Source organism: Phoca vitulina, unplaced genomic scaffold (assembly GCF_004348235.1).
Source record: "Phoca vitulina isolate PV1807 unplaced genomic scaffold, GSC_HSeal_1.0 scaffold2, whole genome shotgun sequence".
NCBI lineage: Eukaryota > Metazoa > Chordata > Mammalia > Carnivora > Phocidae > Phoca > Phoca vitulina.
The window spans coordinates 56502908-56529651 of NW_022589705.1; the positions used below are offsets into that span (position 1 = coordinate 56502908).

Below are 26744 nucleotides of genomic sequence, written 5' to 3' on the forward strand. Positions count from 1 at the left end.
GCAGATCAGAAAATAGGGAAGTTTGTCTTTCGAGCTCAGCAATCTCTCGAAGAGGGATTGTTGGGATGCTGTGCAAAAGTCTTAACTTTTCTTGGGATCATTTATAGAGGGGAATGTGACAAATGACATAAACAGTACCGTAGGCCTTCTCTTGCTGCCTGGGGTTTAGACTTCTCTTCTGCTTTGTTCCCCTAAGAAAGACATCCTGTAGATACAATGGTCAAAACCAATGTATCCATACACATATTTTCTGGTCCTACTCTGGAGGGGCGGTACTTCCAAACTGTTCAATTTGGAATGTTCTTTTCCAAGGAACTTTTGGAAGGATCTTAGAAAAGATAAATTCTACAAGTGTGTGTTCATTTTTTGTTTCCTCTTCTCTAAGGGAAAGAGAAAAAAATTAACTTTTGGAGGGGTCTTCTGCTGGGGGCCAGGCATTTGGCACATCACCTCCTTGCATCCCTTGGCAATCCCACCAGGTGGATGGTATTCATTTTATTTTTATCGATGAGGAGACCTAAGCCCAGAGAGGTGAAGCCACTTGCCTAAGGTAAGAGATGGGATTCAGACAGGTTTTTCTAGTTCCAAAATCAGTGCCTCTTTGACCACCCCGTGCTCTCTCCTTTCCAAAAAGTCAATGATCTCCAAATTTCCTCCCCAGAACACTTTGATATTTGTGAACATGTGGGCAGTGGAGCTCTTTGACACCAGAAAGGATAGGTAGAGAAGGGCTCTCTTGGAGATGGGGACAAACCATTAACCGTTCTCAGGCAAGGAACGATCCCTTTCTGTCCCCTCGGAGCTTAATTGCAATGCTTTCCCACTTTATTAGTTTCCAGATTTCTGTGCCAAGTGCTTTAAAAGGCAGGTCGGGGAGAATTCTCCTCTGCTGCCTGGCAGCTTGCCATTCGCCCCAGAATCTGTTGCTCGCTTGCTCGCTGTTTCAGAAAGGGATCAACATTGAAGGCATTCTTCTGGGTAGTGAAATTTACATATCACAACCTTGCTGACTGTAGCAGAAATGAGGGCTGGGGGGGAGGGAGGGGCGGGAGTCCCGGGTGGGGCCTGAGCCTTTGTAGGGGGAGGGAAGAGCTGATTTTATTACCCAGGAATAAAAACATTGTGAGTAATGAATAAGGTCCGAAAGCAGTAAATCTGGAACTCCGGCGTTAGGTGTGTAACGTGTCAGAGAACAATTTAAACCTTTGCCTCTTCTGCAGAGGTGAGGTATTTGGGCCGCCTCTCACAGCCTGAATCTCATTCAATGGTCTTTTAAGGGTTAGGATTACAAGAAGCCAAGTCCGGCTGGTTCATAATGATGATTTATGGCTGTGTTGTCGACTCCCCGACCCTTCTGTACAAGGGGATAGAGAAAATACATAATTTGTTGCTCATTAACTGCGAGATCTGTCAGGGCTGCCCCAGAAGCCATGTGGTCCTGGAGTCATGTGTCTGCTAAATGGCTTCAGCCTGGCCCTGTCCTTGAAAATACGCAATTGCTGTTCTGCAGTGGAAATCGTTTTTAATAAACGATAGAAATACAGCTGATCCCCGATTTATGGTGGTTTGAGTTACGATTTTTCGACTTTACGATGGTGTGCAAGCAATATGCATTCAGTAGAAGCCATACTTTGATTTTCCATTTTGATTTTTTTTTTCATGGGCTAAGGATCCATGGTACGGTGCTTTCTCGTGATGCTGGGCAGCAGCAGTGAGCCTCACCTCCCAGTCAAGCCCTGCGATCGCGAGGGTAAACAGCCTTTCTGTACCCATGCAACCATTCTCTTTTTCACCTTCAGTGCAGTATCCAATAAATTACATGCGCTATTGTACACTTAATTATAAAAAAGGCTTTATGGTGTTGATTGTGCCCAACTGTAGACTAATGTCAGTGTTCTGAGCATGTTTAAGGTAGGCTAGGCGAAGCTATGATGTTCAGGAGGTTAGGCGTATTCAGTGCATCTTTGACTTAGGATATTTTCCACTTAGGATGCGTTTATCAGGACGTAACCCCACCGTAAGTCGAGGAAGATCTGTAACAAAAAATTCTGTCGATATAGTCTGTTGTGTGTCTTTGAACTATCTGGGCTCTACTTCAGCTCTGTCACTTAGAAGCCTCAATTCCTTCAGCTAAGTGCCTGTCCCTCAGTGCCTTACCATCCTCAGCTATACAATGGGTATAAGTTCTTCACAGAATCACAGATCAAATGAAACTGTAAAGTACAAAAGAAATGTACAAGGTTACTGCTGTTAATAGCTTTGTTATTAGGAATTTGAGATGCCATGAAATGCCTTCTTTACCTCTTTCTCCTCCCGTGAGAGCAGGAAGCATTTTAACTGGTGGTTTGCCGGGTGCAGGCCTGTGACACTGAAACCAAAGTTTTAGAATGAAGGGATGTTAGAGCTGAAAGGTGTCCTTGAGTTGTAATCCAAACCTTTCTCCCTGAAGTGGCCGAAGCAGAAAGGTGACTCACCTGAGATTAATCAGTAAATTCACGTACGAGATGCTGGTTGGCAGTGAAATGCCACGTGTTCTTTTTCAGCATCAAATAGGAAGTCAGGCTCAAGCCAAGTCAGTTTAGAGTTTCTTAATTTGCAGCTGTGACACATCAAGGGACTCAGGAACCATCCAAGGGCAGGGAGGGCCTTGTGCGTGGGGCCTTGGTTGTGTCCCGTAGCCGTGGCATCGTCTCTGAGAAAGTACTGTCCTCTGCTGTTGCTTATTACCTTTGCTTGGTGGGGAGGCCAGTGGTGGACGTAGCACAGGAGAGTTGAAAATGAATGTCATTGCAATTATGAAGTGATAAATTACAGAGTCAAGCGCCCTCATTTTGCAAATGGAGACACTGGCTTATCTCAGATTCACTCAGTGAGTAGGGACTTGAACTCTGGCCACTGCCTTCTAGTTGAGTGGCCATCTCCCTGCCTCCAAAGTCATGTGAGCATGATTTATAAATAAAGAAGAAAGAGCATGATGGTGGTAGTGAACATCTGGAACCTGTTAGCCTGCAAGGTTACACAGGGTAAAAGTATAAACAGGTTCAAAGGGGAATTAGACCAGCAATGGTAGGAAAGAATGCTGGGTGGGGAGCTGGAACACCTGGGTCCAATCTTTCCTTGCGAGTTAATTTGGACCTCAGTTTCTTCCATGTATAATGGACCCTTTCATTTCTGACGTGCTATGCTTCTCAGGTTTTAATCTCTGCAACATGTTATCAAAGGACTTTTGGTAACATTTAGAGGATATTTCCAGTTTTGTAATAAAACAACTATGAAGACTACGGTCCTGCTTTCATTCATTCATTCATTCATTCATTCAACCAGTAATGCCTGAGCACATCTGTGAGATCAGGTGCTCTCCCAGAGAATGGCTAAGCCAGGACTGCGCTGGACTGGCCTTTGACCATCTCTCTGTAACGTAGGATCACACTCAGTGCAATCTGGGAGCCAGAGTGTGGCACTTAGAACTAATCAGGTATTTATAAACACAGAATCGCTGCACAAACGTTAGCAGTGCTGGTGGCTGTTCTCGCTCCCACACCTGCTGGCCCCCTGGGCCCAGCTGGCATCTCCCTTCTACCTGGCCATCCCCCCGCTGCACTTGGGAGCCCTTGAGAACTTGGACCAGACCCCATGCCTCGACCCCTTCCCCAGCTGTAAAACAATAACGGGAGACTTTGAAAAGGAGTGCCCGGATATGTCCGTCTATTACTTCCCTCGTGGTTGGGAACATGATCTGTGCTCCCTGAAAGAGCAAGTGTGGCTCATCACCCTGCCCTGTGAGAAACTGTAAAAGGAGCTCTGTGGTGCATGATGAGTTGACTGCTGTTGTCCCTGGACTGTGGTTGCCATCAGGAAGTGGCCGGGGCTGTGCGATGGAGTTAAGACAAGAGCAGCAGGCTGTGTGGTTGGGCGTGACCAGAGTCCTCTGCTGTGTAGGCATCACGGGCAGTGGCCTTACGGAGAACAAGCTGGACCCCCGGTCTTACTGTAAAACCGGGCAGTTTGGGTTGGGCTGCTTCCCCTGTCTGAGCTTCAGCCACACCGGTCTCATGGCTGTTGTCAGGATTTCATGAAATAAAGCCTACCGGAGTGATCCCTGGTATGCAGTGGGTAATCAGTAACTGGTGGCTTTTCTTTTCCCAGGCTTGAGAAGCCTCCCCTAAGTGTTAGGAGTAAACACGTTGGGATGGAGGAAGGGTATGAAAGCCAAGACTCACTGGCTGTCCTCTAGGATTGAGGAGATGGGAGACAATGGCTGCAGGCTTGGAAATTTGCAAACACCGAAGGGCATGGTGTTACAAGTTCCTTGGTTTGTAGGCCAGTGTTCTCATCACAGCATTCTTCTCAGAAGGAAAATGAAAGAATCACTTTCTGTGACCCAGGTCATTTCTCATCCATGTTACCAGATTTAAACCAACGACTTGGCAAGGGCGTGTGCAGCCTCCTTTCATGGAGAAGGAAACCGAAGCTTGGAGAGGTTGTCATGGCTAAGCGACACCAGGCAGGTGGCAGAGCCGGGACTCAAACCCAAGACATGTTCTTGGGCATTCACCTTCCTATAGAAACCCCTACCATGGCTCAGTGTTGACACAAGGCTGATGATCCCTGACTCTGAAGCCCAGTATCCTGAGATTGGCTCAGATCCTCTGACTTTCTGGCCACCAAGCCTTAACCATGTCCTTGATTGTTCATCTAATCTTTTTTTCTATATCTGGGTCTTTATTTGTCTCTTTCTTTGTTAAAAATAATACATATAACTGTTAGATATAACATACATATATATATATATATATTTTAAAGATTTTATTTATTTATTTGACAGAGAGAGAGAGTACAAGCAGGGAGAGTGGGAGAGGGAGAAGCAGGCTCCTGAGCAGGGAGCCTGACGCGGGACTCGATCCCAGGACCCTGAGATCATGACCTGAGCCACAACCAACTGAGCCACCCAGGAGCCCCAACATCTATATATATATATGTATATATTTAATATTATATATGTTTATGTATAAATATTTTTGATTGTATATTTTTGTTGTTACAAAGGTACCATATGGCCATGTGGGACTTTTTCAAAAAGGGAAAAATGACTGTGTTAGCACTCCTATATTTCATTCCATGCATATTTCTGTCCATATATTTCTCAAATAGAAAATTGAGATTTTCCTTTTTTTTTTAAGGTTTTATTTATTTATTTGAGAGACAGAGTGAGCGTGTACACGAGGAGGGGGAGGGGCAGAGGGAGAGGGAGAAGCAGGCTCCCCGCTGAGCAGGGAGCCAATTTGGGGCTCAGTCCCGGGACTCCAGAATCATGACCTGAGCCGAAGAAGGCAGATGCTTAACCGACTGAGCCACCCAGGCGTGCTGCAAATTGAGATTTTCTAGATTATAGCCTGCCATTATATACTGAACATTCTCTTATGTCACTGAATATCCTTTACCACCTCCACTTTGATGACAGGCCTCGATTCTGCCTAATTCCCCTGTTGGTTTCCTTTCAGATCATCACTGGGGAGTTCTACCGCATCTACTACCTGAAGGAGAAGTCCCGGTCAACGGTTCAGAACCCCTACGTGGCGGCCCTCTATAAGCAGGTGGGCTGCTTCCTCTTCGGCTGTGCTATCAGCCAGTCCTTCACAGACATTGCCAAAGTCTCCATAGGGCGCCTGCGTCCTCACTTCCTGAATGTCTGCAACCCCGATTTCAGCCAGATCAACTGCTCCGAGGGCTACATTGAAAACTACAAATGCAGAGGTGATGACAGCAAAGTCCAGGAGGCCAGGTGAGTCACCGCCTACCATGGTCACAGTGTGCGCGCTCCGGATACAGGCAGTTCAGGGAACACTACATGAGGTGCCAAGCTCAGTGCTGGGCTTTGGTTTCAAGGGGTGAATAAGGCATAGTCCCCATTCTTAAGGAACTCAGGGTCAAATGATTTAGATACATAGATAAATAAGTAGGTATGGTAGAACACTGGTAAGTCCATCCATCTATCCATCCATCCATCCATTCATCCATTCTTTTGCTTACTCACGCATCCATGGGTGCCTGCTAGGTTCTAGACAGTGTGTCCAAAGCACGACAAAGGATGCAAAACCACACAAGATGGTGCTGCTCTCAAGGTCACAGTCCAGGGAGGGAAGACAGACAGGCAAACATGTGTCAGGCATGTGAATATGGCCCTTTCATGGCCCTCTCTTGCTCTTGCAGGAAGTCCTTCTTCTCTGGCCACGCCTCCTTCTCCATGTATACTATGCTGTATCTGGTGGTAAGTACCTTCCTTCTGATTCCAATGGAGTGCAGCATCCAGCCCCAGCTTAAATCTCTTCTGTGCAGAGAGCCCTTGGGATGGTTAGGGATAGACTTCATTGTGAAATCCTTGAAAGGGAAGTTAGCTAGAAAAATGAGGTTCTGTTTTGAGCTCTGCCATAGCATCAGTGAGAAGTTGTTTTATTTTCTAGGTGTTTCTCATCTTTCAAATAAAATTAATATTTATCGTGGCTGTTTGATAAGGATTGTGCACCCATTTTGAAGTTAAAAAGTGACAAAGACACTCATATCACGCTTTATGGTAACAAGCCCTGTTCTCTGAACATCCATTTAACTCAGTTGACCCTTCCAGGCACCCTAGGTTATAAGTAATATTGTCTCTTTTGTGGGAAAGGATTACTGAGTAAGGCTCGGAGAGTTCACGTGAACTGTCAGAATTTACACGGACACTAGCACTATTGCTCACATCCAAGCCCTGTCATCAAATTCCTTGTGGTGTTCGCCATGCCAGCCCTCCTCCATCCCCTGCTGAGGGAAAGGCTTTAAAAATTGTCATTATCTGACGACTTAGAGTGATTTCAAGTGTGACAGAATAATTCTGCCTCCGTGAGCACACGTGATCTCATAATAACATGGTGAGGCATGACATGTGTATCCCTGCTGCTGGGATCCAGAGACCAAGGCCCCGGGAGGCTAAGCAGTGTGATGGGGGTGGGGGTGGGGTTCCTCAGCTAGTGGTGGGGCCATGATCTGAACCCCTGTGTCACCCCTCCCATGGCCACGTCTGCTCTGACTTCCTAGAGGCGCTGGGACAGTGCAGATCCACCTCTCCAGCTGCAGCACAGAGGGCGGCTGGTCTGTTTCTCTTTGTGAGTTACATACGGTCCCCTGCCTTTCCTCTCCCCTTGAATGAGGTCCCTGTGCCAAGGCACTTCCTGCTTTCGGCCCCTTTGATGAAGAGCAAGAAGGCGCTGAGAGGTCAGACGTAGCTCAGGGGATCATAAGCTGTTTGCAGAGAGAACGTTTTGATTTTGACTTACTTAAAAAACATAATTAGGATTTGGAAAAACTAGCAGAAGGGTTTTGTTTTGTTTTGTTTTCCCTTGCAATCCTTTCCAAGCCCGGACGCCTCCGGGCTTCCCATTACCTGGGATCCAGAGCCGAAAGGTGGGCCCCGAAAAGCCTCAAGCGGGGATTTTATTTATTCACGAATCGCGTGCCCCTCCCCCTTCTTCATTTGTTGTTGTTTTGCTTTTGCTTTGCTTTTAGAAAGCTAATTTAACGAAGATACTTAGTTTCCTATTTCATTTTTTTATACTTTACCCGGGTCTGGAAGCAATTTTACAAATGTAATTTCAGTGTTTTGCAAAGGTGCTTGGAGGAGTGGGTCTGTGTTCATTTTTCTCCCATTCCTTCATTTTCTTCCAAGAGAAAAATACTGGGTAATTTTGAAACCAACTCTGCACTGTATGCTCTACAGCCGCCGAAAAGATAAAGGTGCTGACCTGTTTCTGGTGCCTTCTGTGTACCAGGCACTGGGGCAAGCTCACACCACAGCTTTCGGTTCTCTCGGTAACTCGATGAGATGCATCTTGATTACCTCGTTTTCAGCTGGAAACCAACCAACCAACCCGAATCTTAAGAATTTTAGTAATAAAAGTTCCATCTCCTGTAAAAGGGAGAAAATGGATTTGAAGGCTCGTCTTGATGACACCAGGATCACTGTCTGTTCTTTTCATGGTACTGCTCTTCAAAACACAAAAACAACCCCACCAGGATAAACTTAAAGAATATAAGTTCCCAGGGTGCCTGGGTGGCTCAGTTGGTCAAGCCGGGGTCCTGGGATCGAGCCCTTGCATCAGGCTCCCTGTTCAGCGGGGAGCCTGCTTCTCCCTCTGCTTGCCGCTCCCCCTGCTCATGCTCGCTCTCCCTCTCCCTCTCTGTGTCAAATAAATAAAATCTTAAAAAAAAAAACAAAAAAAAAACAGAATATAAGTTCCCAACTCTCATTTCCATTTCCCCTAACGGCAACCCGCCTTTCTTCAGATCTGCTTTAATGGAGGACCTGCCCCCTCGCCCCCACCCCCACGACCACCTCCTACCAGCGGTGATTACAGCCAGAGACCTCCTCTGCAGGGGTGAGGAGTGAGGGGTATATTCGGACCGAACGTCTGTTCGCATCTTTGAGGGAGGAAAAAATTATAGTGCCTGTATGTTTCTGGAAAGAAGGAAGGGAAGGAGGCAGGGGAAGAGGGTGGGAGGAAGAGAAGAGCCTCCTTAGTCCTCCATGGCCCTAGCATCTTACTACACACGCACACGCAGCCGTGCACACACCATACACTGGAGAAGCCTTGCAAATGCACGCATTTTAACATGCACAACTCACGGATACCCATATATACAACATATAAACATAGGGCTCTATTTTTAGCTCTCAGGTTATATTGCCCAGAAACAACCCCTGAGACTAAATTCCAAGGAGGACAGTGCTCTTCGGCAGGCTTGCTTCTACTGATGCTACGCAGAGATCTCAACCCTCTGAATGTCCAATGTGCAAAGCTTTTTTAGAGCACAATTGCTGCCTGTCAGGGTCCGTGGGAAATGCTGCACTCAGAGCAGCCCCCGGCCCATCCCCCAGTGCTTCTCTGTGGAGCTTCAGGAAGTGGAGGTGGGCAGAGGAGACCCTGGCCTCCCCCAGTGCAGCTTCCCTGGGGGCCTTGAGGAAAATCACCTTTGAACCAGTTGGGTGTAGCATTGATGGCATTTGCCCCCACAGTCTGGCAGACCTGGATGATTCCGCCACCTCATGACTAGCTCTGGGACCTGGGGTTGCTTACTTAGCTTTCCCGCCTCAGTGTACTCCTTTGTAAAGTGGAGACAGTCATGTCTCTTTTGCAGGATCGTTGCTACTTTTCATCTCTAGACCCCACTTTCTTCATCTGTCAAATGAAAGAGTGGAGTTAGATGGTATCTACTTATGTCTCAATCTCTGCGGTTCTATTTGAAAGAAGTTTGAACTACCCCAAGTGGTACAAGAAAAGATGGGAAGCCGTCAGCGACAAACTTATGCCCTCATTATCTTGGCGTTCCAGGGTGGGGGGGCGGGAAGCACCAGCGCCCTCTACTCCAGGCCTGTCGGCAGCATCTGCCATCTGAGGCCTCCCGTGGCTCTGAAGGACACTCCACGTTAGGTTTTGATTTGTAAAATGGTTAGCTTGGAAAAACCATGCCCCAAACACCAAATTCTCTCCGGGCATAGAAGCTTACAGATGAGGCTAAGGCATGTTAGCGATTAATGCAGATTCTAATAAGAAAAACCCACAGCAGATAAAGCATGCGTGATGCTTTTCTAACCCTGAGTCCTGGCCTAAGCCCCAGAGAACCACATCTGGACCGGCCTTGGCCCTCCACGGTCAGGGATGGAGGATGACTGGCTTTCTGGGTAAAATGCCAGCGCCCGAGCAGGCCCCGATCTGTGGTCCTACCTGGTGTCTGTTGTGCCAGGCGCTCTGCTACCTCGCAGGGCTACTAATGTGAATCAGACCTGGGCCTGGCCCTCAAGGAGCTCAACGTCGGTTCAAAACTTGGAATATCAGCATGTATTTAATGGGAGCCTGTGATAGACCAAGCAGCACGCCAGGGGTGGGGATGTAGACATTGGGAAGTCATGGGCACAGGCCTTGGGGTGCTCAGTCTAGGGGAGCAAGTAGACGATGACAGCAGTTTGGTACACTGTGCGGGGGGGGGCAGGTGTAGGTCCTTATGGAAACTTAAGAGTCGTGACACCTAAGCCAGCCTGGAGTGGAGGGTGGCGGAAGCTGGGGAAGGCTGCCAGTAGGGTGTGTGCAGGTGAAAAGGAGGGTGGTGATTTGCAAGCTGCAGGTTTTCAGTTTAGTCCAGCTGTGGTGGCCAGTAGGAAGCAAGGGATGGAGGGTGCAGTGAGAGCTGAGAGGACTTTCAGGACCAGCCACCCCAGCCCCTCCTCCTGCAGCTCAGATCAGGCAACAGCAGGTTGGTGGCCAGGCCTTTCCTTTGCCACCATGCCTCCCTACCCGAACGAGCACCTTGCCCCCTTGCCTTCTTCAGGGTGCTTTGTCAGAGAAGCCTTCCCCGGCCCCTCCTGCGATACTCCCTAACTCCCTTTGCAGCCTTATTCCTGCCCCCCACCCAATTTCTCACCGTCTGATGTCTACATTCATTTCTCTATCAGATAAATTGTAAGCTTCATGAGGGGGATGCTTTTGTCTCTTGATTCACCACTGTATCCCGCCGCCCCAAACAGGGTCTGACACTTAGTTAAGTATGCAGTGAATATTTGATGAGTGAATGAATGAATGAATGACTCAATCGCAGGCCTTCTACATCCCCAAGCCATGCTCCTTCCCATTCTAGTCAGAATTGTGTTCATCCCCTCATCCCTGAATTGATCGATGGGAAAGGACCTGGGTGGTGTAGGGAAGGCCTTTGCCGCCTCTTTGCTGAACTGTTGACGTATTGACTCTTTACTGGGGTGCCCGTGGGAACTGTTTATGTGTCAAAGGGTTTGTCGGATACCAAGGAAACAGGGAAGTGGCTATCCTCTGACAGCCATGTTCCCTGGCCTGTGGTTGTTAGTCATTGAGGTTTTGTTCAGCATGTTTAGAATCCTGGAGTGGTAGGGTTGGTATGCCCATGAGACATGCCCACAGATCCTGGGAGTGTCTGGTGAAACCCTGCAGGGACAAGATTGTGGTTTCTATGGGGAGTAAACCACCATATCAGATGTAGATGTTTTCCCTTGTCTTTCCCCTCGCCTATATCCATCCATCATCCATCCACCCATCTGTCTGTCCATCCGGCAGTTTCTGAGCCAGCCCTTGTGTGAGCACCTGGGGACACCAAACAACCTCCTATTTGTTGTGGAAAGCCTGAAAAGTAAATAGTCTCAGAACAGGTAGATAAGGTCTCCGACTCAGGTGGACTGAGGCACAGGGCCCCATGGGGAGGGCTGCTAACTCCACCCTGAGGGGTACTGACTGCACAGTTCACAGGTTCTCCTTAGCTTATAATCAGGGCAGAGATTCTAATGCTCTCGCTCTTAGAAAAGCTACACACTTGCATTTTAGACGTGGGCCTTATAAAAGTATGTGGCAGATGAATTCCAGGAGCACGCGCATCCAGACATCCCCTATAGGCTGTCCTTTAGTCCACGACAGCCCCGTAGTCCCCTCACATTGCTTTTCTCCTCAGACAGAATACCAGTAAGACCAATACTTCGTGTGCAGAGCACTAATTCCCTCTAAAGGAAGCCAGGTTCTGTGATTAGAGCTCGGACTTAGAAAAAGACACATCTTACTCAGTGTAAAACATGGCTCTCTCTTACCTTGAGCAAGTGACATGGCCTTTTGGCCTTGATCTCTTCATCTGTAAAATGGGCACAGTGGTGTCTACCCAACAGGATGGTTGTGGTAATTGCAGGTAAGGTCATGTAAAGCGCCTAGAACAGTGTCTGGAACAGTGCTCAACAAACTGGTTTGTTGAGGGGGAGTTTCTTTTTCTCCCCCTGATCATGACAGAAAACAAGAGCCGATTCCCTCCTGAAGGAGGAGAAAAGTCTGCTAAAAATTCTTCTTTTGTCCTGAAAGCAGTTGAATAACTTCCTAGAGAGAAATCACAGTTCTGCCCCACGTAGACGAGTCACCAGGCACATGAACCAGGGCCAAGCGTGAGCCATGGCGGAGATGAGAAAAGGGAGAAAGTTTCTCCCTGTGGGTGTCGGTGATCTGGACAGACTTCCAGGGAGAGAGCAGGCAGGGACATAAGGAAGGACAAAAGCCTCCTTTTCACTCTGAGCAGAGCAGTCCCAAGAGCAATGGAAATGCAGTAAGAGGACAGTAGGGACCTGTTTCGCCAGTATGCAAATCATGTAATGAAACACAAATGACTTAGCAAGAACCCGGTGTGACTCACCCCACATCTGACTCTGCCGGTTCAGACCAGAGGAGCTGGCCTGAGTTCAGCCAGACCTCTCCAAAGAGGTTTTGTTGGAATTCCACAGGACCCCAGTTTTGAAGCTAGGACCGGGAAGGAGGAGAGAACTCCATTTATGGAGTGCGTTCGGTGTGCTGGGGACTTTCACATATATCCTTTTGGGGATCGGGGCTCGCGGGGGGACACGCAGCTTTCATTCCTGTCTATAGTCAGCCGTTCTATTTTAGCAATTGGAAGAAACATCTTAGTATAAGAACGAGATTTCATTTTTAATTTTGATATTCTTTTTTTTTTCAGGGAGGGAGTTAACTTTATAAGTGTGTCTTTCACAATTTTGAGCAGAATAGATGCTCGCGACAGGTGTTTATTTTTTTTATTATTATTTTTTAAAGATTTTATTTATTTATTTGACAGGGAGACACAGTGAAAGAGGGAACACAAGCAGGGGGAGTGGGAGAGGGAGAAGCAGGCTTCCCGCAGAGCAGGGAGCTCGATGTGGGGCTCGATCCCAGGACCCTGAGATCATGACCTGAGCCGAAGGCAGACGCCCAACGACTGAGCCACTCAGGCGCCCCCGTGTTTACTTTTTAAATGAACGAATCTCATTACATAAGAGAAAGCAGAACTTCAGAGAAGCAGAGTGACATCCTACGGATGGCATAGCGCAGAGCAAAGATTCAAATTTGGTTTTGCTCTGATTACAAATCAGACCCTTTTCTGCAATGTCACACTGACGCTTAGAAGTGGATTCTGCCAGCCCAGAGACCTTCAGGCAGATGGGGAAGTAAAGACAGATAAATCAGGACCTCAGGGCTGTTGACCTCTGTGAGAGGTCAAGGCAATTCAGCCTTTCTGGTTTTGTCCAGCTCTGCTTAGCTCTTTCCTAACCACCCTTTTGCAGGATGCCTAGGACTTTTCCTGAGGCCCTGCAGAAATTCCGATTCCGTGCAAGTCTCCTTGCTATTTGGTCCAGGACAAGGACCACAGTATCGTTGTGGTCCGGAGTGTGACTTCCTCCTGTGCAGTGGGAATGAATGCAGTCTCCTGCCGCTTGTCCTGTCCCCAGGTGCAGGTTTCCAAGGGAGCAGGGTGCTCCAGAAAGTTCTCTCTGGTCACGGTGAGGCCCAAGCCTCTGGTACGGAGAGCCTCACAAGAACTGGGCTATGAACCAGCAAAAGCCAATCCATTTAGCAGTAGGATTGGTGGGGCACGGAAGGACTTACCAGATCCTTTGGTCAACCTCAAAGCCTATTGCGACCAGCTTCTCAGATCAGAAGTAGGCACGATGTGGAAGGTCATTGTGCAATCTTTTGCTTTAGTAGTCATCTTGTTTTGGTGAAATCAACCACAGTCAATGAGGAAATCTCATTCACCAAGGCAAAGGGTGATACAGATTTCTGAAGAGCACCTTGAGTGCCCGGTCCCGTGTGTCTCATTTGATCCTGGCAACCGGGAGAAAGAGGTACTCTTGTACCTGTTTCCCAGATGAGAAGTTGAGGGACCACCCACTTAGGAAGTGATAGAGTCAGGGCTGCTTCACCCCCCAAATTCATGCTACTCTTGCTTCTCTGCTTCCCCCTGAAGCCCCAGCTGCAGACGTCAAGGTCAGTCCTGAGACCTTGACCTGAATCAATGTGTTGGTTACTGATGGATAGCGAGGAGCAAGCTTCAGCGTGCTGCTGGTCATTCCACATCTGACTGCTTCTGCAGGGCATTCTTTGCCCGTGGCCCCTGCTCCGTTCTCATTCATAAGCACTCCCTTCCTGAAGCTCTCCTGGTGACTGGTCTCTTCCTCTCTCCTCAAGTTCCTCTCCTGTATTTATTTATTTATTTTTTCTTTACTTAAGCTCCAGCCTTTAGTATCTGAGTCAGTGGAAGGGGAGATGTGTGCCATGTCCGGTTGGGAAACCCACCCTTCCTCTGCCCCACCCTGATTTCCAAGGCCCATGACCTAAACTCTGCGCGGAGGGGCGGGGAGGAGTTGGAGGATTTTAAACAAGCCTTTTCTGAGGATCTGCAGATTATTTTATTTGTGAGAAAACCTAAGGCTCGATGAGATTTTTCTGATGAGCACCTGGTGTTCTTTCTGTCCCTGACCTGACCCTTGTCTGCTGCCAAAATGCTGGAGGAAGGCCAGATCACGGGAGGCACAATGCAAACAGACTGTTGCTTTTGCCCCGAGACTTGTGTTAAGTGGGAGCTACGCCAGCGTCATCCCATCCCCACTCCTGGAGGGAAAGGATCTTTTGATTCACGATTGCAGAATGCACTGCTGGCTCATTTCTGCGCAAACGAGGGGTAGCCTTTGACCTCCAGGTTATTTTTTATGGTACTGAGGGCCTTGCTTAAAATCATTTAATTTTTCACCATTTGCTTACAGTAACATTTCCCAATTGTGATTCAATAGATAGATACTCTGTAAACGTCAGTGAGTATTGTCAGTAGTAAAATTAAGGATTTCCTATAGAGCATTTACCATCTTTGGTTAAAAGACCGTTAGTACTCCACGGAGTATGGTTTGAGAAAGACTGACCTACTACGTAAAAACCAGGTTCCTTAGTTTGATATTCACACCCTTCCTGAGCCCCCCTTTGCCTCTGTGGCCCTGTGGTTATCAGTACCTCCACCCGCACCCTGAAGAGCTGTACTGAAAGCTGTGAGGTTCTCCAGAACTCTGGCTTCTTTCTAGGCCATTGCTCTGCCTGGAATACACACCCCTCACCGCTGTCCCCTCAACTCCTAGCAAATGCAGATTCATCTTTAGGACTCAAGTCAAGTGCCCGTTCCCCTGTAACTGACCTTGGTTCCCCAATTTTCTTCGTAATTCCTAGGAAACCAGTAAGTGCCCTTGCTTGTTTTCATGGATTCCCCCAACGAACGAACGCTCTGTAGGGCAGGAATTACAGCTTCCCATTTCTGTGTCCTTAGCATCTGTTGGAGTGCCTGGCTTATTTGTTGGTTGGTTGGTTTTCTGGCTAGTTGTACAGTTTTGGCCTTTTAGATTATTTTTAGCATAATTTCTTTCAAGTCTTTTCCTCCAGATCTTTTTAGGATGTCCCTAGGAATCTGATGGGATTTACATATCAACTTTAAGAGCTTTTAAGTTGAGTGTTTATAAATAAAAATTCTAGCTGTCTATTCAACTTGTCCTTTATGTCCCTTACTTCATACAGGGTCCTATGTAGTTCTTGGTAAGCTAATTACTGTTTATAGAATCACGTTGGCTGCTGTGAGGATTTTACCTCTTCTTGTAGATTTTTAACTGGTTGTTTTACATAGGAGAAACTGCTGATCTTTATCGCTTGTTTAGCAGCCAACATCAGTGCATTCTTTATTATTATTTTTCATTTGTTATTCTTAGATTGCCCAAGAATGCATTCATAGACTTTCATAATGATTATAAAGTTGTCTGCTGTTGTGTAGGCCTGGGTTTGGAAATCGTCTTCCGGGTAGTTTGAGGAGTCAGTGCTAGGCTGTCTTCCCCCACTAGCAAGGGTGGCTCCAGAAACTTCCACTTGTCTTTCGCCTCAGGACCAGTCACTGGCTTGCTCCTTCCTGTCCGCCAGAGGAAGGTGTCCCTTTGTCTCAGGAAGGGCTGAGGCCTGCCTCTGCCTCTGTCCCAGGTCTATCTTTGAGCCATCAGCTCCTCCCCTCTGCTCTCTTCCCCTTTCTCCTGGTCGCCCCCAGTGCCTGCCTTTGATTGGTCATCGGAAGTTCCCCTTGTCCAGTTGCCTTTTCCCCCTCCTTTCCCAAGTTCCCACAGGAACCTGGGAAGTAGGTTGTGCCCAGAGGTTAGAACGGAAACTGCAGCAAGATAACTCTGAGGGACAATGCTCAGTTGACGTCATTTCAACTTCTTTGCTTCGGCCAGAGGTGGTTTTTTTTTTTTCTTCCATTTTTCTTCAGGTTACTCTTCTACTCCACCCAGCCCAGTATCTGTCAGCCTGTGTGTGAAAGCTCTCCGGCATTGTCTGGTTGGTTTATGTGTTTCCTTATATTCGAACGCAAAAATCCATAGTTGGGAGTGGTGACTTAGAAACTTGTTGTTTGGTAGAGGTGCTTTCTGTTGAAGCAGAAACATCCCCTTGTGACTATCACGAGAACCTCTCCTATCGATCCTGCATTTTATTTCTAAGAAGGTCCTAAGCAGCACGTAGAGTAGGGATGGTGCTGCCCTGATCTCCAGGGAAACACACAAATGCAGTGCATGAGTTGTCATGGAGTGCAGAAAAGAAACCTTTACTCCCCTGGTTACTACGCTTTCGTTTGTTTCAATCATGAAGAAGATAAAAGGGAACGCACGTTTATGAAGTGTCTAGAATGTGCCAGGCAGTGGGCTCTAAGGCATTCCTCAGCTCTTCTCGTTTTTCTTATTTTTTTTTTTTTTTTTTTTTTTAGTATGGGGACTAAGGCTCCAGGTTTAAGTAACTGAGTTGAGGTCATATCCAGGTTGAATGCTCTTTGTGCACCATGCCACCGACGGTCCAGATGGTTCCATTTAGTGGAAATGGAGTGTGGGTGGACCTGGTGTTCTAATGCACTTAGTTTCTGTTCCTTTTCTCTCCTCTCTCCAGCTGTACCTGCAGGCCCGCTTCACTTGGCGAGGGGCCCGCCTGCTCCGGCCCCTCCTGCAGTTCACCCTGATCATGATGGCCTTCTACACGGGACTGTCGCGCGTGTCCGACCACAAGCACCATCCCAGCGATGTGCTGGCAGGATTTGCTCAAGGAGCCCTGGTGGCCTGCTGCATAGTGAGTGGCATCTTGTTCTCAGTGCATAAGCAAAGCTCCGGACGCCCCAGGTGGCTTGCTTGTTCCATGTTTCCAGCTCAGCAACCAAAGCTAGCGAGCTCTCGATCCTTTTCTCTGCCTGCTGTATCAAAAGTCACCCCACCCTAGGACCCCTTCAGTAAAAGGACAGTACTTTCTGTTTCCTTCCAGCCTGTGAGTTTTCCTTCAGCAGAGAAATCTTCTTCTGTCTAATCATGGCTCATAAAACATTGCAGCTGGAAGAGATCTTAGATGTCCACCTTGCTCATTTTACTGATGAGGACATTTAGGGTTTGAGAGGGGAAGAAACTTGCCCCAGGTCACATGTCAAGTGACTAGCGGAGTCTGGGTCCCTGACTCATCTGGTGCTCACATGCTGCTTTGGCGGACACTTAAATTCACTAGAACTCAGCTTCTTGGGAAACTTCTACCCTTCCCACTGTGACCTTTAGGGTGACTTGGTCAGACTCTAAACCTGGTGTTGGCTAGAAAAGAGGGGGTTAGGTCAAGGCTAAGCCATACCCTGGCTAGCCCGAAGGGCCTTGTCCATCAAAAGAAGGGCCTAGAGAATGGCCTTGGGATGCCAGGTTCTCATTTGCCCCAGGTGACCGGGTTACCCTTTTCTCACACTTCATCCCTGACTCTCAGTGAGTGTGGCGTAAGGCATCTCACCTCCCTGAGCCTCCATCTCCTAAAGAATCTCTGTTTTACTTGCCTGTGAAAGGTTCTGAGGGGCTTATTCAGCAACCGTGAGGAGCACCTGCTCTGATCCTGTGCCTTCCCGGGCCCCACTCAAGGGCGCTCACGCCAGGCCCGTGGGAATCCCAGAGCACAGTAACGGCTGGATGTTTAGGCACCACACACACGGGTTGTGTTGTTTGTATAATCCTCGTCCCACCGACTGTAGGACTCGTGAACAATCCAGAGATCTAGACGTGCCCTCGGCCTTTCCTCCCTTCTAAGCCTAACTGCGGCCCCGTGTCTCCCGACGATAGCCTCTCGCACTCCTTCTAATGGCATTTGTCACCCTGTGCTGACGTTGCAGATGCGTGTCTCCCTTGAGACTGTAAAGTTCCCCGGGGACAGGGACCATAGGTGACATACGTGTTGCTCTCCCTGTCTCACCAGCGCCTCTCAGGGAATCTAGCTCAGAGTAAGTAAATGTGTGTTTTAATCAATAAAAATCGAGAATCAGTGGGTGGCTGCCTTCCTTGAGAACACTGCAAGGGACATTCTCTTGAAGGCAGAGGAATGAGTAAGGCAGGGCCCTTGCTCCCGAGGACATCCCAGTCTGGTTGCTCGCACGGCTGGCCAGCACAGCACTTGGAACACGGCGCACGTCGGCCGCAGGCCGGGGCCGGGTGCGGGCTGCGGAGGCAAGGGAGGGGGCGGGGGGCCGGGGCCATCAGAGCGGGCGCCACGGAGAAAATCGCGTCTGAGCTGCTTGCCAAGGCACTGCCTGTTTCGATGGCTTTATTCATTTCTTTCTTTCTTCTTCTTCTTCTTCTTTTTGTTCCAGTCAAGGCCAGAGGGGAGCGAAATTGTGGGAGCAGACCATTCATGGGGGCAACTGTCACTGGCCCTTTAACGCGTGGTGACAGCAGGCGTCCGGTGTTTGCAGGCAGAGGTCACCCTTTGCGGACTGGGCCCTTCTGAGCTGTGCTCTCGGCAGGCCGACGGCCCCCTGGCCCGCTGCTGTGTTTCCTTCTCCATGCTATGCTGCCTTCATTAGTCTCCTGCACCCCCAACTTAAAGAGGTGCAGGGAGTCCTTCGTAACTGTCCTCTTGCATATCCTAGAGCACTCGCCATGTGTAGCGAGACGGTGTCCGGGAGGACCCGGTTTGTTTTCAAGGAGGGAAGCGAGGGGTCTGACTTCTATCCTGTTTGGCTCTGGCTGACTGTAGTTTGGGATAGGAATTTGGTACTAGCGTTTGTAAAGCCCCGACTCGGTGCTGGCACCATTCTAGATCGTTTACCCATTGGCTCCTTTTAGACACATGGAGCCATTTCATAGATGAGGTAACTGAGACTCCAGAGAGATGAACCAAGGCATCCAAGGTCAGAACTGGTCGATGGCTGTCCCCACATGCCCCCTGACTCCGGAGCTTTGCCCTGTGCACTGGGCAAGGAAGGGTGGTTGCTGGAGCTGAAGGCCAGCCAGGGTTAACCTGAGGCAGAACAGCATAGACAACTGCCTAAGGAGCATCATTTAAGGGTGTCACAGGGCCCTTCCCTACCCTTTGGGCTGATCTGGTCATTGCTTTGAGTTTTTTGGGGTTTTTGTTTGTTTTAAGATTTTATATATTTATTTGACACAGAGAGAGAGAGAGAGCACAAGCGGGGGAGCGGTAGAGGGTGAGGGAGAAGCAGATTCCCCGCTGAGCAGGGAGCCCAGTGTGGGGCTGATGTGAACCAGGATCCTGGGATCATGACCTGAGCCGAAGTCAGAAACTTAACTGACTGAGCCACCTAGGCGCCCCCATTGCTTCGAGTTTAAAAGCCTGTTTGACAATGTAAAGACGGTTTGGAAAGGGATGATAAATATCTTTCCCTGTTTTTGGCCTACTTAGCTGTGGACACATGAGGGCAGGGGTTTGGTCTTATTTACTATTTTTCTCCAAATGCCTAACACCCGGCCTGGTACTCAGGAGCTCGTGGTCCTGACAGGCTTGGCATCCCAACACAGAGCGATCCACTTCACGGACGCCATCAGAGAGGCCAGGGCAAGACGCTGTGGCTAGTCAGCCCAAGAGCTCAAGAGTGCTCAGCGTGGAGGAGAGAAGGCAGTGGGCGATTGCCCATCACAAGAGCTGTGTCCTCCTGGCTTTGAGTGTGAGGAAGACCAGCAAAGCTCAACCCCGGCCTGAGCTGGAGATGGGTCTGGGCAGCCCAGAGGCCATGTGAGCACCCTGTGGTCGCCGGGGGAGGGGCCGGGTGGCGGGCCACGGCCACACAGGTGGCACAGTGCCTCAGCGCTCTCCTGGAGCTGCGCAGTGGTGGCGTTCGTGGCCTAGGCCAGAGCCCGCGGCCTCGCCTCTATTTGTGTCTTGTGGCAGAAACTCCCCCTCAAGAGCCAGGGCTGGCTGTCCCAGCGAATCCCAGGAAAAGCCAAGCACTCCTCTCTGAATGTGGCTGTAGGGAATGGATCTTGAAACACAGAGCACAGGGGCGTCTCCTGGGGTTGGTGAGGAGCAGCCGGATGAGGCAGCACAGGATGGTACAAGGCCACTGCCCGGGTGCCAAGAACCCCAGAATCCATTTCCCCCTCTGCCCGATCACCTGAGCGGCCTTCACTGGACTCCCCATCACCTTAACAGAGAAGTAACATTTGCAAACACGTATTGAGAGCTCCGTGTGCCGGCCATGATGATAAGCGCTTTTCACAGATCATCCGCAGTCCCCTGAAAATGCCGCTCTACCCTGTACCCGTGACCATCCTCTCTAAAGAGGAAGGGACATGAAGGATCGAATACCACAGAGAGAAGGTAGAGAAGCCAGGGTTGTCCGCAGGTGGTCGACAGAGCCAGTGCTGTGAGACCCAAGGGCCTGGTCTCCTCCTCTTGACACCCCTCACCTCCAGGCACTCCAGACTTCTCAACATTTCCCACACCCTGAGCTCCTGTTTTAGATGGCGGTCCCCCTTTGATGGAGCATGGCTTCGGCTTCACCCCATCGCTGGTGGAACCTTCTGTGTTTCCCATGTTGTTGCTGAAACAAATTACCTCCAACCTAGTGGCTTAAAACAACACAGATTTACTTTCTTGCAGTTCTTGAGTTTGGAATTACAAAATAGGTCTCACCGGGCTAAGATTAAGGTGTTGGCAGGCTGTGTTCCTTCTGGAGGCTCGAGGGAGAATTTGTTTCCTTGACTTTCCCAGCTTCTGGAGGCTGCCTGCATTCTTTAGCCAATGGCACCTTCCTCCCTTTTCAGATCTTTCTTTCATTTTCTCTGGCCTCTGCTTCCATCACCACATCTTCTGAGATTCCGACTCTCTGCCTCCCTCTTAGGGCTCTGGTGACTCACTGGGTCTGCCTGGTGAATCCAGGAGAATCTGCCCATCTTGAGGTCTTTAACTTCATCACATCTGCAAAGTCTGTTTGGCCATGGAAGGTGACATATTAGCAGGTCCTGGGGATTAGGACACAGACATCTTCGGGGGACCATTGTTCACCTGCCACACCTTCCCCTCCCTCTTCCCTGAAGACAGAATTGTCTGACTTTCTCCTCCTGCTCCCATGGCCCTTTGCATGGTCTTCCTGCAGTGGCCTTCAGCCTGGTTTTATTGTGGTTGACTGCCCAAATGTCCATCTCCCCAGCTAGACGGCCAGCGTCTTAATAGCAGAACCCATGGCTTCACCTTCTGGTGATTCGTTCTCACGCTTAGTGCAGCGGCCGGCACAATAGGCGCTTGCTGAGCCTTGGTTAAAGAACGAGTGATGAATGAGCTTGTGACCTCAGGCCAGACACTTCCCCTCCGAGCCTAGTTTCTTCATCCGGCAAATGGATGTTGCAGGCCCTGTAGCTCTGTGACCTTCTCCCACAGAAGTTCAAAGGTGTAGCTGACTTTGTAGTGACTAAGCTCGACCTCCCTTCTCAGATGGAACCATCTCCCTGCAGTGCCCGTGAAGGGGGCCTCTACACGGGGATGGGGACTTGTCTCTAAGTCCCCGGTGGGTGCAGTGCATCACCCTAAAATGTTGGCTGAGTCACTGCAGAGCCTTGGGCAACAGGCCATGACAGCTTAGCACTTTCAGCTAGGTCTGTGCAGAGTAAGTCCTGTCCCGGCAAGCAAATGTGTCTAGACAAAAACCACGTGCCAAGCAGGAACCGATTCAGTTTCCTCCCTGCCAATTGCTCTCTCGTTGAACCCTTTCCAGAGAGGAAAGATGATGGCACTTGTCACAAACAGAAAGCCTGTGTGGCGTCAGGGACTGAACAGAAACGTGGGCACGTAGGGTCGGATAGGCCTGCACACTGATGTACTTCTTCATACGTGTGGATGGAGGTAGGGAGACCCAGAGGCACATGGACAGACCCAGTAGCACCCAGACTCGTAGACGGCCATCCTCTCTCTTTCTCTCCCCAGCACTGAGAACCACAGACACGCACAGGCAGACGAGCCAATGCAAACACAGGCACATACTGACCCTTAACGGTCCCCCTCCTGCCCCCCCCCCCACACACACACAGTCATCCCTACATCCCTACCAACACAGGAGCTCTACAGCTGAGCTTACCAGACCCACGCCTGGAGTAACCCAGGGACTCAGATGAGGCAACAAACATCAGTTCATTTCCTGTCTGGTGACAACTTGCCTATCTGGTCACCTCCTCCCTGACCCCCTGGCAGATGGCAAATTACGGGGCAGGGCAGGGCCAGGGCGCCATTGCCGTCGGGTCGGCAGAGGAAGCAGCTGCGCTCGAATGTCATAAACACACAGCAGAAACTTTCCTGGTTTTCCTCTTCCCTGGGGGTGTAGCTCCGCTAGCAGTTGCTCTTCTGTGTGCTGCTGTCTTCCTCCAGGATGTAGGCGAGGGCGAGGGTGTTCTTTGTCTCTGCCCCAGTGAGGTGACCTTGGGAGAAGAGACAAGCAGAACAAGAGTGTGAAGAAGAGCTCCGTGGTGACACCCCTCGAGAGGAAATGGGTACAGAGAGGGTGTGACATGCCCGAGGACACACAGTGCAGAGCTGGGACCAGATCCCGGCCCTCTTAATTCTCTCTCACAGGACTAAGACCGTGAACTCCAAACATGCTTGGTCTATGCCAAGAATCTGTGAGATCTCCTTCTCTAATGGAAGATTCCCATCTATTCGCATTGGATTTATCCCACTGCAGCCTGGGCAAAGGGAAATGGATGAAATGACCTTGCAGGTCTCTTCTGGCCCAGCAAGAGTCTAGCTCTTTGCCCAGTAGGCCCTGGGGCTGAGACCTTGCTTCCTCAGGGCACCCACTCTCAGGTGGGTAGGGGTGCCAGGACCGTGGATATGGGTGAGAGAAGGAAGCTAAAGTGGAGACAAGCTTTGGCCCCAACAGATGATGACTGTATCCTCCACCCTCTGCAGTGTCCTTCTCAAATCTCCTTTCTCTTTGCACTGCTGAGATGAATGGGATGAATGATGAGGCAGAGACTCCAAAAGGGGAGTGCAATGTCACTTCCTCTCAGCCACCTTTCCCCATTGTGTGATGTGGGGATAATCATATCTCCCACAATCTTTGGATTGAGGATTCAATGAATAAAAGATGCTCATGCTTGGCACGTGCAACACAGATGGAATGTGTCAAGGGGAAGTACTATATTTTGTCTTAAAGATCTGGAGCTAAGAAGAGTTGGTCCTTAAAGAGCTTTCATGCAGGAGCTTCCCCAGAGTTGACCATGATCCATGATAAGAACATTTTCCATCACAACCCAATAAAGGCACCCACACATAACTGAAACATTTCACCAGATGAGACTTACCCTTACTGTGTGTGATACATTCTAATATTTTTTATTGAACCTTTAAAAATGCTGGTAGTGACCACCCAGTCAATGGATTTTGTAACTTACTAATGACTTGTGACATGCAGTTTGAAAAACACTGACCTAGTGGGGACAGTGGGGACACACAAGAGAGGGGATAGTTAGTTCTTCCTGGGGGTGTTGGAAGGCTAGAGAGAATTCTTCCAGGAGATGGAACCTTGACGAGGGGACATTTTCTATGAGCTACAAAGGAGAAGGAATGTTGCAGAGACACAGGGATGGATGAGAACAGTGAGAATCCAGTGTGTCTTCTGATCCTAGGAAACTTCAAAAGGTAGGACTTCTGGAAGTGAGGGCCCCTGCTTCTTTCCAGCCTCTGTCATGTGTCTCTGTACGGTGTTCGTGAACCCCGGCTCCTCCTGGATCAAGCGCCCAACTAGCAGAGCTGTCCGCCCGGTGCGACCCCTTCCCGGAAACCCTCCTTCGTCATAACCTAGAAGTGTCTTCCTAGAAGGCCCCTGGGCAGCCACAGATCCCTCTCCTCCTCCAGAACGGCGCCCACCGCCTCTCCTCTGCTGCTCCGAGCCCTCCTTATTTTTGTGGGACTAACTTCCTCCACATCCCTCAGGAGCAGGGATGGGCGTGAACCATGGTAACTGAGGCAGCATATGAATGACCCTTTATGGGTAGAAAGTGTTTTCACATAAATTCTTCCGTGGAAGCCTGACAATAACTATGTGAAGGTGAATTTTTAAATAATGTTTGCACACAAGTACAAGGCAGATCCATCATCTGAAGTCACAAACCTCTTCGCTTTGGATAAATTCAAGCCCCAACGAGAGTGTGGCTTGACCTGGGTGACACAGCAGGAGCAGTTTGGGGACCAGATCCTTCTGTCTGACTCCAAGCATGACACTCTTTCCACCCCGTCAAGTTCCCTCGCATATAGACCAGGAAATCATTCAACAGAGACGCTGGCAAGTTCCCAGTACCAAAAGCCACTGGAGGCCCTTTTTGAGGTCAAAAAGTGATGATTGCAATTGGGTCACTCTCATTTAGTCAAAAGACAGGGCTGCCAAGGATGGCTTTTCTTTAGACAGCACTTACACTTAGGGCATGAGGTTGAGCCAGGTCCCAAGGCTTTCTCCTGCAAAGAAAATGATTCCTTTAATCTATGAGATTGTTTATTATGATAGAGCAGGATGCCAAAAGGAAATCCAGGGGCCAAGGCATGGGGATATCTGCAAAAGCAGCAGCACAGGGGCGCCTGGCTGGCTCAGTCGGTGGAGCATGTGACTCTTAAATCTCGGGGTTTTAGGTTCAAGACCCATGTTGGGTAGAGATTACTTAAAAATAAAATCCTAAAAAAAAAACAACAAAAAAAACCCAGCACATGGTCTCTATCCTCACATGGGGTGGATTCGAATTTATTGAGGGCTACAGTTTCTGGGCTCTGAGTAGTTCATGGGCTTGAGTAGGTCATAGTCTAAAGTGGAAATATCGTGTAGCATTATGCCTGAAAGCCTATGCCTAGGGCTAAGACGGAAGGTCATTGAAAGTTGTGTGGGTAGCAAAGAGAAAATACGGGCAGCTTGAGGAAGGTATCACGAAATCCAGGGTACAGATAAAGGAGCTGCTCTCAAAGCAATGACAAGATGTGTAAGACATTCAGCCATTAAGTAGCAGATGTAGGATTTGAGCCCATCTGTTCATGTGTACGCAGTGGCCACTGATGGTTCTCCTCACTTGAGCCTGCAGGGCAGACACCTATAGGGCTGTTGAAGGCAGACTCCAGGCCACACTTCCAGTAGGTCTCAGGCGGGCCCAGGCCTCTGCTCTATCAAGAGGCCCCCAGCTCATTCTGAAATAGATGATCTGAGGATGACACTCTGAGAAATACCAGAATGGACAACTTGCCGTTTTCTTCTGGTTGTAGGATTCCAACATTCTTCTCCTTTTGTATTTATCCACCCTGTGCTGGCATCTAAGCTCGGGGCTGGGGGGGGGGGGGGTGGTGCTTATAAAAATCTCAATGTATGAGGATGCGATTCCTCTTTTCAAGGTGTTCACTTACACATTCTCAGAAGTTGACGCACTCAAGGACTCCAGAAACATGTAAAGAATAATTTTGTCATCATAATCTACCCTTAACAACATGACCCTCAGAATTCGCTGAGTTGGCCATTCCCAGCAACGGGAGTGGAAACCTGGCGACAGACCAGAATGCTTGTTCCTGGCTGGCTTGGTTCTTGGTGAGCCCCAGCCATGCAGCACCCCAGCAGCGCTGGGCTGTGTGGGCTCCGGGGGGCTGGTGTCTCGAGCCAGAGCGTGCCGGCGACAGGATATCAGAGGCGTCTTCCTTTTTGATTGTGCTGACTCATTCCCCGAAATAGCCTCAGAAATTACAGGACTTCGAGATCAGATTCTATCTGTCTTGTGGAAAACTCCCACCTGCATATGGTCTTCCTGTCTGGCTTGACTTCTACCTGTTGGCTTATAATTCTGAATCATTCTTCTTTCCCCTTCTCTGTCCTTTTCTTTTTTTCTAGCTCCTTCTCTTGTTTCTTGCCTTCCCCCACAAGGGGCGGGAGAAGAGAAGTGACTTTGTATAGGTAGGCACTGAACACACGAGCCAGTGACAGTGGATCCCATTTCTTAATCTCTTACTGGGCCCCAGGCACGTTGTCACGCATGTGCCTTTTGTTACAACACATCCTTAGAGCAACGCTCGGAGGTGGGTACTGTGTCCCTCTCTTAGGTATTTTACTAAAGATGGCAAAGCTTGGATTTGAAGACCAGTCTGTGTTGTTCTAGTGGGCAAAGCTGGTTGCCAGTACACAGTGGTCCAGTAAGGATAGTCACCATTTGCAAGGGGACTATCTGTATGCTTCGTACCTTCTCATACGAACGGGATTTCTCGCCTAGAATTGCCTTGTTTGCACGTAGTCTTGCTCTCGGTCGAAGGATTCCACTGTCCTGAGGGCTTGGGTCCTCGGTACTGCTAGAGGGACCCCAAATATTAGAAGGCAGAGGAAAGCAGAGCTAGAATTTTCTTCCGCTGGTGTGGTTACCCAAACCTTAAGAGTTTTGGTGGGAACAAGTGCACAGATTTCTAGAGTTAAATGCAGAACTGGAAAGGAAAGCATGGCCTCCCCTGCACACATAACCACCCACACACATACACAGCACCTCTGTCGACCGCAGTCCATTCTCAGTGGTTCAGAAATCTGTGTTGTCTTCCCTTGTGCTAGAGCCATGCGGTGGCCTCACC

The 26744-nt window shown here is 49.2% G+C and overlaps 1 protein-coding gene across 1 annotated transcript in view; it reads left to right on the forward strand.

Moving 5' to 3' along the window:
• The window catches only part of PLPP3 (phospholipid phosphatase 3), an 82120-nt gene that overhangs the window by 49914 nt on the left and 5462 nt on the right, over positions 1–26744 (forward strand). The window contains exons 3-5 of the mRNA XM_032428150.1: positions 5502–5782; positions 6211–6268; positions 16815–16991. Coding sequence (XP_032284041.1) covers positions 5502–5782; positions 6211–6268; positions 16815–16991 — 516 coding nt within the window. The remainder of the gene's footprint in view (positions 1–5501; positions 5783–6210; positions 6269–16814; positions 16992–26744) is intronic.